The sequence below is a fragment of the Leptonotus elevatus genome, chromosome 2 (assembly GCF_054856555.1).
Source record: "Leptonotus elevatus isolate MCC_2025b chromosome 2, RoL_Lele_1.0, whole genome shotgun sequence".
NCBI classification, from domain to species: Eukaryota; Metazoa; Chordata; class Actinopteri; order Syngnathiformes; family Syngnathidae; genus Leptonotus; species Leptonotus elevatus.
In genome coordinates this window covers 43,475,853-43,486,759 of record NC_141240.1, presented here as the reverse complement: position 1 = coordinate 43,486,759, position 10,907 = coordinate 43,475,853, and the positions used below count along the sequence as shown (strand labels likewise).

Genomic DNA, 10,907 nt, shown 5'->3' with positions numbered 1-10,907 from the left:
GTCGTCGGACTGTTCGGCAGCTGGACTGGACATACAATCGCGCGCGATAAACAATCAGCCACAGGGTTACACTTACCGGCCACATGCCGAACGTCTGTCGTGAATTCGGAAATGGCCGCCAAGTGGCGCTGCTGGCGGGCCGACCACTGTTCAGTAACCTTTGACATCGCAAACGTAAGCGGCTTATGATCCACATAAGCCGTGAAACGGCGCCCTTCAAGAAGGAAACGAAAATGTCGCGTCGCGAGATACAGCGCCAGCAACTCCCTGTCAAAAACGCTATACTTGCGTTCGTTATCCCGCAACTTACGACTAAAAAACGCAAGGGGCTGCCACACATTCGCCACGAGTTGCCACTCCCCCTACAGCTATATCGGACGCATCTGTAGTCAAGGCCACCTGCGCAGTGGAGATCGGATGGACGAGGAGGGCCGCGCTCGCGAGGGCATCCTTAGCTTGCTGAAACGCCTGTGCCCGTGTATATATCTACATATCCATCCATCCATTTTCTTAACCGCTTAGTCCTCACAAGGGTCGCGGAGTCTATCCCAGCTAGCGTCAGGCGGTAGGCGGGTTACTAGACTACATGCATTTTTTTTTTTACTAGATATAAAATTATATTGAATGAGTTTTGCAGTCAAAACAAGAAACATTTCCGCGGAAATTTTGAATGGGACTGCTGACTTGCAAGGTGGAAAGACGCAATACTTGTAGCAATAGTAGTAGTAGTATAATAGTAGGACTTTTAGTAGTAGCAAGTACTTGTAGTAGTAGTAGTAAGTAGTAGTCGTATTAAGTAGTAGAAGTAGTAGTACTTGTACTCGTAGTAGTAATAGTAGTACTTGTAGTAATTTTAGTAGTAGTCAAATGGCAAAGATGGCCGCCGACCTGGTTTTGCGAGGGGGAGAGACTCCTTAGCGTACCTATTTAATTGGCTAAGATGGCCGCCGCCCTGGGCCAGCGGAGTGGCAAGAATCCTGGGCGTACTTAATCAATTGGTCCAAGATAGTAGTAGTAGTAATAGTATTTGCAATAGTAGTAGTCGTACATAGGCCAAGCCTTGAGTACACATAGAAAAAAGGGGGTGAGTTGAGCTCAACAGTGAGAGAGATGATTGGCTGAGGCAGTTGCTATGCAGAAGTGAGAGACCAGGCAGTATAGATAAAAAAGCACTATTTAAATAGCAGTTGTTAGAAATCGTTTTTTTGATTTCCTGCGTGTTCAAAATAAAACTCAAAGTTGAGATCTCATGAAGAAGTTTCTTGCCAGCTTTTATTCAGAAATTTCCGAAGCCACTTTGGATCCTTGCTCAATCAGCAGTGACCGCAAAGTGTCCCTCTCGCTCTCTGCTCTTGCACACTTATACAAAAACAGTGTTTAGAAAAAATACTCCCCCCCTGTCATCTTGCCCTGTCAGAGTGAAATACACAACTTAGAATCCTACACCGTTCCTATCTCAGTCCACTCCAGATGTGGGTAAACAATTGGTTCCCGGCACCTTCTTGCACCAGGAAATTTATGGACAGACCTCTGCTTGCACTTTCAAACATCCCCTCATTTAGATAACTCAGAAACCTTACTAGACATTTCTTTCCCAGAGAGAAGAACAAAGGACTATAGATTGGCTAACAAATGAATTAACTGTTGTCTTATTATTACACAGCTCTAACTAATATCAAAAACGATTAAAATATAAATTGAAACAGAAAAACAATGTTAATAATCTAACACAGTCCATTCCATTTCTTTAAAATAAAAAAAAATATATAATAATGTTGTGCTTTTTTAAAAATGTATTTAAAAAATGTAAACGAGCTGAACAGTTTAAAATTCAAACGATTGGAATCGGTCAAGAAATGTGGATGTTAACCATAATCAACTAAAAGTATATTACTGTCGCTTTAAGAAACTGGCACATTCACGCACACGCATTGGACTCACACGTTGGAGAGAGACATCACGCACACAAGCACACCTCGAACAAAAGCCTCTTACGATTTAACGGTTGAAGATGCAGATTCCAGAAATGGCCCGTTAGAACGGCAAGGGTTTGGGGAACGCGAGCGTGTTCTCATTTTTTTAATCGGATGAGAAATGACCAAATTAGAGCAGGTTGAAACAACATGGGAAAGATAGCCGGGAAAGTCCGACTTCTCCTCGCTTAACTCTTTGACTGTTTTCAGAAAAGGGATGCTGTGGGTGCCAGCCGATTTAAGCATTTTGACTGATCTTTCAAGGTCCACAGAAAATTTTGTGTTTGGACTATGGAAACACACATACTACCATCTCATCTTTCATCAGAAAAAAAAGTTTGTTTCTACCTTATTCCGTTTTTCAGCAATCAACAATAGAAAATAGGTTAGTTTTATCCAAATGCTCTGTTTTGGACCAAAATACGGAGAAATCAAGCTTTTCGTGAAACGATATTATTTCATGCACTCTAGTGAATTTGACACTTCTTTTTGTCCATGAATGATGCCACACACACCTAAATAGTGCTTTACTTCTATAAAACACTACTACCAACAATGAAACAGTGTTTTTTTGATAGCAAAATAACAGTTTATTTACATTCAACATTCAACAGTGTAACAATTTGACAAAACAATTTGGCAAACTATTTACAAATGTGTGCAACTGTGCATGTGTGGTGTGTGTATGTGTTACTATTTACAATTGTGTGGATGTTTCAACTACACATTTTTTTTTGGGTGCAAGGGGACGCAACAGGATTTGCACCAGATTTGTTTCACTGCGAATGCCCCTTCGCGTGCAGACCCTACACTTTCTTGCCGGCTTTTTTTTCTCCGGGGAGTAGCAGGTATATACTGCAGTGTGTGTTTGGCCATGTTGCCATCAAGTCTACTTTCAGATCATTATACGGTGACCTGGTGTTATGTCTGGCTTCCTCATGTCCTTCCGTTTCTATACTTGCAACAACGTCCTCCAACTGGTCTTGTGGTAACAGCCACCCTCTCACCACCTGCTGGATAAACTCCAAAAAGTGCTGACACTTCCCAGGATTTTTAGCTTTGTGCAGGATATATGCATTGAACATGCATATTTGAAAAAGATATGCAACAAATTTTTTGTGCCATTTCAATGTTTTCCGCGTGAATGGGTGGTAAGAGATGTTTTTGATCCATCTTATACACTCCATTCATCGTGGAATTGTAGTCCAGAACACACACTGGTTTTGGGAAAGGCACTCTTTTTTTTGTGCCTTCCGCCACACATCCACTGTCCGCATTTCATCTTTGTGAAAAGTAGTCACCATCCTCAATAAACGTTTGTCCTGCCATGCCACAACCAAAACATTTGTGTTGTGTCTTACCAGTTTCCCCCCCCACCCCAAGGCCAGTGTTTGTTAGGGAAGTGATCTCACTGGGTTCACCTGTTTTTCCTCAGTGTTCCACATACATTGATACGTGCTGCCAGGAGACGTTCACACAAGCCGATTGAATTATAAAAATTGTCCATAAAGAGTGTGTACCCATTTCCTGGCAGACGATCTCGTAAATTGAAAACTGTATCAGGCAGAGAACAACTGGTACCGACATAGGGTTGCATATTGAAGCAATACCCCGTTTGGGAGTCACACAGGATGTATGACTTGATCCCATATTTGATCGGTTTTTGGGGGTTGTATACTTTGAATGAAAGACGTCCCTGAAAATTCATCATTCACTCATCAATACAAACATTCCTCCCGGGTTGGAACAGTTCTTTGAATTTCTGGACAATGTGATTGAAAACAGGACGGATTTTTTAATAGTTTGTCGTCTGAACTGTGTCTCTCGTTGTTGTTCAAATGAAGGAAACTCCAGATGAGCTGTAAGCGGTTTCGAGGCATCGCGCGACTGAAAAATGGTGTAGTTTCTATTTCGTCTTGAGTCCAATACATATCTATACTGGGCTTGTTTATATACCCAGTAAGAAATTGGAGTGCAAAAAAAGTTTTTAGTTCGGACACAGACACTGGCTTCCAAGCACGACTCCTACGGTGTGGCAGACTTTCAGTCTGCTTCTGGATAGACTGACGTGCATACAGGTTTGTCTGGTCAGCAATGTGCTGGAGAAGTTCGTTCGTGATCAACAGCTGCAGGAAGTCAGCTGGCAGGGTCGAATTCAGCTCTGCTGCGGCACCCCTTGGTCCTGGTTTTTCAGTTAAGGGGGATGTGGTTGGCTGCCAGTCTGCTTCATGCCAGCCAGAATTTTTGGGATCTGCAAATATACATTTCAATATCATATAATATTCATTTTAGATCAGTGTGATGCATTATATATATATATATATATAAATATATATGTTTACCTTTTTTCTTGGATCCATTGGTTGATGTACATTCTGTAAATTATAGAAGACATTTACCATCAAATATTTTACTCGTGCTGTGTTGGAGAATCTTTTTTTTTTTTTTACCTTTATTCTGCTCACTGTGAGAAGGGTCAACTTGAGCCCTATGAGTTACAGCTGAAAGAAATATATACAATTACAATAATATCGAAAGACTGTTTTCTTTTGTTGTTGCGGTGAATTGAAAAACACTTTTTTTTTTATACCTCTCTTTGTCGTAGAAACTGCAGTGGGACGTCGCTGTGAGCACGATCCACGATCTATGAATTGTACATTCACGTTACACGAGGTGCTAGCAGCGTGCCGGAAAAGTATCTCATAGCAAGTTTGCGCTTACCTCCACAGTCTTCTGAGGATGAAATACTGTCCGAATCAGTGTCTCTGAGATCAGACTGTACCCACTCCTCCGAAGAATATCCATCGGACTCAGGGTACTCTTCATCGTCCGATTCAACGTCCGCCTGTGCAGAAGTGGACTTTAATTTGCAATACTGCATACTTGTATCCAGATTGCAGCACAACGATGCCCAGGAACGTGAGCAACAAGCCCCCTCCTCTCGTCCAGAGACATCCAAAGCGAAGACCCTGATGGACATTGGGACTCGCCGAATTTTCAACGAGGACCGTGACCTCTTCAGGCAAAGTGTGCGCCGATTCTACCAAGCCGAGGTCGTGCCGCATCACAAGGAGTGGGAGGAGGCGGGTCAGGTGAGCAGGGAGGTGTGGGAAAAGGCCGGCGAGCGAGGCCTGCTGGGAGTTATGACACCTGAGGAATGCGGCGGCATCACTGAGGAACAGTAAGAGGGAAAAAACCCATGGCATCTGATGGAAATGGCATTATTTTTCATAGAAGCCTTTGTTTTCATTCAACAGAGCGTACTCGAAGTGTACAGGCCCTCATTTTGGACCGACTGCATTGAAATTGAAACCGCGTGTAAAAAGGACAATGACTCTTCTTCACAATTATAAACCCTGCATTTTACTTGGAAATGTTGCTGCTTGTATTTTAAATATAATATATCTATATAATATTTCATGTTAGAATTTTATCTCATGAACGCATGACAGTAACTGGTCTCACAAACAATGGTAGTATGCAGTGCGCCGTTTCTACAGCTAGTTGTTGGTAACGCCTAACGCATGGAGTTCCATGCAGCCCAAGTGGGCATTCCGTCACACTTTGTGACAGCTGAAGCTGTTTGAAAGCGTTATATAAAAATAAAGATGACTTGACTTGACTTTCCGTCAGTCCGTCAATGGCAGCAGATGGGCATTCTATTCCGAATTGACGATGCTCGATATTCATTGACGCGCTCGCCTGTGTGTATGCGCAGGATGTGAATGTATGAACTTGTGATCATTTTGTTAGTTTGATGTTGTATTATGTGAAAAGGGTAGGCAGTATAAGCTTTGGCTTGGGTCGACACCTTTTGGTCTTTTTCCAAGTATATTTTTGTTCTTAATCACTGATTGTTTTGAGCAAATTAACTAACTAACTAACCAAACTTATTGAATTGGCGGAGCTGATGGGAACATTTGAATGTCTGTCTGGATACAAAATGAATATTGAAGAAAACTCAAATTCTCAATTTTTTTCCCCCCACGCACAAGAAAGACATTTTTTTTTTTTTTAATTGCTGGATGGTTGGCTTTCACTTGTGTGTTTTGTTGTAATAGAGGGTTGACTGGTGGAGGGGGTTTTCATCCATGTCCTCTTTCCCTTTCAGATCTCTACAAGTCACGGCATGGCAACGTTTGCTGCTACCATCAATATCAGGAACTTTCAACCTAAATTGTAATTGTGAGTAGTTGTGAAGCAGCATTCTTTTTATTTGTAATTGGTTAAAGAATGTTAAGAAGAAACTTTTACTCTGCTACATTAAGGTACCTACTGATCTTTTCTTTTGCGGTTTCTCAGAAAACTCCCAGGTTGAACTCGTCGGTTCGGTCCTGCTGGGGTGCTGCCACACTCCTGCGGGTCCGGTCCTGGTGATGGTTTGCCACCCACCTGCGGGTCCGGTCCTGGTGGGCTCCTGCCACCCTCCTGCGGGTCCGGTCCTGGTTGGGGGTTGCCACCCACCTGCGGGTCCGGTCCTGAGTTCTTATCTTCCCACCCAAAAACAACTGTCCCGCTCAACTCTCCGTAGGATGTAGCATGGAACATTTGCCCCCACCAGAAATATTTCCATGAGGGAGAACATGTTGTAGGCTGACAACAGAAGAAGACACAGCGTCAATATTTGGACCGAATGAATCACATGCTTATTTATTTTTTCTGCTTTTTTGCCTCGTTTGTCATTGGAAGCAGTGAAATGTGTGTTGAAGTGAAAGCCTACTTGGAAGTCAAGGGGCATCACAGCACACTTTAGAGCTTCCACTGTACATCTAATCACATCAGTATAGAGAATGTGTCCAAGCCAAGGTTATTCACTTGGCTCAAGACATTGAAAGAGATCAAGTTACGAAGACTCACCACTCGCCAGAGAGTCGCTGTATGCCACGAGCACCGTAAACACTGCATGCAGCGCAAACATGGCCATCTTGAAGCAAACCTGGCAACGCGCCTGTGGCATCTGCCACAGACACAATGTGTTGGATCATTAGCACTGAAGAAGCACAAAGCTTCTCAATATGGAGGATTGACACGGGTGTCAATACCAATCCATCTAATGAGAACATCAAAATACATACAACTTGAGTTGAATTTACCTGCCAGGTCAGGAGGCAGGATAGGAACATGTAGACATTGGAACCCAACAGGAATGCAATAAAGCCAAACCGGTGAATGTCTGCAGAAAGAAAATGAGATCGGATCAATCGGATGTCTACATCTTAGTCTAGTCGTCTTTGTCACAGTTAAGTTCTCCACGGTCCTGCAAAGTTCTCAACGTCCAGCCAAGCTTCCCAAGTTTTGCCAAGTCAGCCCACCTCTCTCTGTCCAGTCATGGCGACCTGTCTGTCTCCCTGTCATCTCACCCGTCCCCACTTGTTCCAATAAACTTTCTCCTTTAGTTCAACAATTTCTGTCTCCCTGATGTGTCTCCTCGCCTTCGGGTCCACCCTCTCCTACGCGCACCATTTCGTGACAAAACTGATGAGAGTGACCAAGACTTTGAGTCAACGCTTCAGCTTTTACCAGCACTTTTTTCCCCACTGACAGTGTTTTGTTGTCGTAGAGGGTTTACTGGTGGAGGGGGTTTTCATCCATGTCCTCTTTCCCTTTCATCAATATCAGTAACTTTCAACCTAAATTGTAATTGTGAGTAGTTTTGAAGCAGCATTCTTTTTATTTGTAATTGGTTAAAGAATGTTAAGAAGAAACTTTTCCTCTGCTACATTCAGGTACCTACTGATCTTTTTTTTTGCGGTTTCTCACACTACGCATAGGTTGCACTCGTCGGTTCGATCCTGCTGGGGTGCTACCACCCTCCTGCGGGTCCAGTCCTGGTGGGGTACTGCCACCCACCTGCGGGTCCGGTGCTGGTGGAGTGCTGCCACCCTCCAGCGGGTCCGGTCCTGCTAGGGTGCTGCCACCCTCCAGCGGGTCCGGTCCTGGTGGGGTGCTGCCACCTTCCTGCGGGTCCGTTCCTGGTGGGGTGCTGCCACCTTCCTGCGGGTCGGTTCCTGGTGGGGTGCTGCCACCTTCCTGCGGGTCCGTTCCTGGTGGGGTGCTGCCACCCTCCTGCGGGTCCGTTCCTGGTGGGGTGCTGCCACCTTCCTGGTGGGGTGCTGCCACCCTCCTGCGGGTCCAGTCCTGGTGGGGTGCTGCCACCCACCTGCGGGTCCGTTCCTGGTGGGGTGCTGCCACCCTCCTGCGGGTCCAGTCCTGGTGGGGTGCTGCCACCCACCTGCGGGTCCGGTCCTGAGTTCTTCTCTTCCCACCCAAAAACAACTGTCCCGCTCAACTCTCCGTAGGATGTAGCATGGAACATTTTCCCCCACCAGAAATATTTCCATGAGGGAGAACATGTTGTAGGCTGACGACAGAAGAAGACACAGCGTCAATATTTGGACCGAATGAATCACATGCTTATTTATTTTTTCTGCTTTTTTGCCTCGTTTGTCATTGGAAGCAGTGAAATGTGTGTTGAAGTGAAAGCCTACTTGGAAGTCAAGGGGCATCACAGCACACTTTAGAGCTTCCACTGTACATCTAATCACATCAGTATAGAGAATGTGTCCAACATACCCAAGCCAAGGTTATTCACTTGGCTCAAGACATTGAAAGAGATCAAGTTACGAAGACTCACCACTCGCCAGAGAGTCGCTGTATGCCACGAGCACCGTAAACACTGCATGCAGCGCAAACATGGCCATCTTGAAGCAAACCTGGCAACGCGCCTGTGGCATCTGCCACAGACACAATGTGTTGGATCATTAGCACTGAAGAAGCACAAAGCTTCTCAATATGGAGGATTGACACGGGTGTCAATACCAATCCATCTAATGAGAACATCAAAATACATACAACTTGAGTTGAATTTACCTGCCAGGTCAGGAGGCAGGATAGGAACATGTAGACATTGGAACCCAACAGGAATGCAATAAAGCCAAAACTGTGAATGTCTGCAGAAAGAAAATGAGATCGGATCAATCGGATGTCTACATCTTAGTCTAGTCGTCTTTGTCACAGTTAAGTTCTCCACGGTCCTGCAAAGTTCTCAACGTCCAGCCAAGCTTCCCAAGTTTTGCCAAGTCAGCCCACCTCTCTCTGTCCAGTCATGGCGACCTGTCTGTCTCCCTGTCATCTCACCCGTCCCCACTTGTTCCAATAAACTTTCTCCTTTAGTTCAACAATTTCTGTCTCCCTGATGTGTCTCCTCGCCTTCGGGTCCACCCTCTCCTACGCGCACCATTTCGTGACAAAACTGATGAGAGTGACCAAGACTTTGAGTCAACGCTTCAGCTTTTACCAGCCCTTTTTTCCCCACTGACAGTGTTTTGTTGTCGTAGAGGGTTGACTGGTGGAGGGGGTTTTCATCCATGTCCTCTTTCCCTTTCATCAATATCAGTAACTTTCAACCTAAATTGTAATTGTGAGTAGTTTTGAAGCAGCATTCTTTTTATTTGTAATTGGTTAAAGAATGTTAAGAAGAAACTTTTCCTCTGCTACATTCAGGTACCTACTGATCTTTTTTTTTGCGGTTTCTCACACTACGCATAGGTTGCACTCGTCGGTTCGATCCTGCTGGGGTGCTACCACCCTCCTGCGGGTCCAGTCCTGGTGGGGTACTGCCACCCACCTGCGGGTCCGGTGCTGGTGGAGTGCTGCCACCCTCCAGCGGGTCCGGTCCTGCTAGGGTGCTGCCACCCTCCAGCGGGTCCGGTCCTGGTGGGGTGCTGCCACCTTCCTGCGGGTCCGTTCCTGGTGGGGTGCTGCCACCTTCCTGCGGGTCGGTTCCTGGTGGGGTGCTGCCACCTTCCTGCGGGTCCGTTCCTGGTGGGGTGCTGCCACCCTCCTGCGGGTCCGTTCCTGGTGGGGTGCTGCCACCTTCCTGGTGGGGTGCTGCCACCCTCCTGCGGGTCCAGTCCTGGTGGGGTGCTGCCACCCACCTGCGGGTCCGTTCCTGGTGGGGTGCTGCCACCCTCCTGCGGGTCCAGTCCTGGTGGGGTGCTGCCACCCACCTGCGGGTCCGGTCCTGAGTTCTTCTCTTCCCACCCAAAAACAACTGTCCCGCTCAACTCTCCGTAGGATGTAGCATGGAACATTTTCCCCCACCAGAAATATTTCCATGAGGGAGAACATGTTGTAGGCTGACGACAGAAGAAGACACAGCGTCAATATTTGGACCGAATGAATCACATGCTTATTTATTTTTTCTGCTTTTTTGCCTCGTTTGTCATTGGAAGCAGTGAAATGTGTGTTGAAGTGAAAGCCTACTTGGAAGTCAAGGGGCATCACAGCACACTTTAGAGCTTCCACTGTACATCTAATCACATCAGTATAGAGAATGTGTCCAACATACCCAAGCCAAGGTTATTCACTTGGCTCAAGACATTGAAAGAGATCAAGTTACGAAGACTCACCACTCGCCAGAGAGTCGCTGTATGCCACGAGCACCGTAAACACTGCATGCAGCGCAAACATGGCCATCTTGAAGCAAACCTGTCAACGCGCCTGTGGCATCTGCCACAGACACAATGTGTTGGATCATTAGCACTGAAGAAGCACAAAGCTTCTCAATATGGAGGATTGACACGGGTGTCAATACCAATCCATCTAATGAGAACATCAAAATACATACAACTTGAGTTGAATTTACCTGCCAGGTCAGGAGGCAGGATAGGAACATGTAGACATTGGAACCCAACAGGAATGCAATAAAGCCAAAACTGTGAATGTCTGCAGAAAGAAAATGAGATCGGATCAATCGGATGTCTACATCTTAGTCTAGTCGTCTTTGTCACAGTTAAGTTCTCCACGGTCCTGCAAAGTTCTCAACGTCCAGCCAAGCTTCCCAAGTTTTGCCAAGTCAGCCCACCTCTCTCTGTCCAGTCATGGCGACCTGTCTGTCTCCCTGTCATCTCACCCGTCCCCACTTGTTCCAAT

The 10,907-nt window shown here is 45.7% G+C and overlaps 1 protein-coding gene across 2 annotated transcripts; it reads right to left on the bottom strand.

The window, feature by feature from the left end:
• Positions 1–2,545: 2,545 nt before the first annotated feature.
• On the bottom strand, positions 2,546–6,551 carry LOC147180138 (uncharacterized). Of its 2 annotated transcripts, XM_086067698.1 has the most exons (6): positions 6,250–6,551; positions 4,695–4,818; positions 4,564–4,617; positions 4,424–4,474; positions 4,316–4,348; positions 2,546–4,224 (listed from the first exon to the last, which is right to left on the bottom strand). In XM_086067698.1, the coding sequence occupies exons 1-4, from the start codon at positions 6,519–6,521 to the stop codon at positions 4,469–4,471; spliced, it is 456 nt and encodes a 151-aa protein (XP_085923824.1). In that variant the 5' UTR covers positions 6,522–6,551; the 3' UTR covers positions 2,546–4,224; positions 4,316–4,348; positions 4,424–4,468. The 2 variants fall into 2 exon arrangements, with proteins under 2 accessions (XP_085923824.1, XP_085923823.1); XM_086067697.1 differs by lacking the exon at positions 6,250–6,551 and having other exon boundaries at positions 4,695–6,242.
• Positions 6,552–10,907: the final 4,356 nt, after the last annotated feature.

Bases quoted from the DNA above. Each gene is read 5' to 3' on its own strand.
- LOC147180138 (XM_086067697.1), bottom strand. From the start codon at position 4,953: ATGTCCATCAGGGTCTTCGCTTTGGATGTCTCTGGACGAGAGGAGGGG. The intron at 4,349-4,423 runs GTAAAAAAAAAA...TATAATTTACAG, and splicing joins TCACAGTGAGCAGAATAAAG to AATGTACATCAACCAATGGA. The intron at 4,225-4,315 runs GTAAACATATAT...GTATATTTGCAG, and splicing joins CAATGGATCCAAGAAAAAAG to ATCCCAAAAATTCTGGCTGG.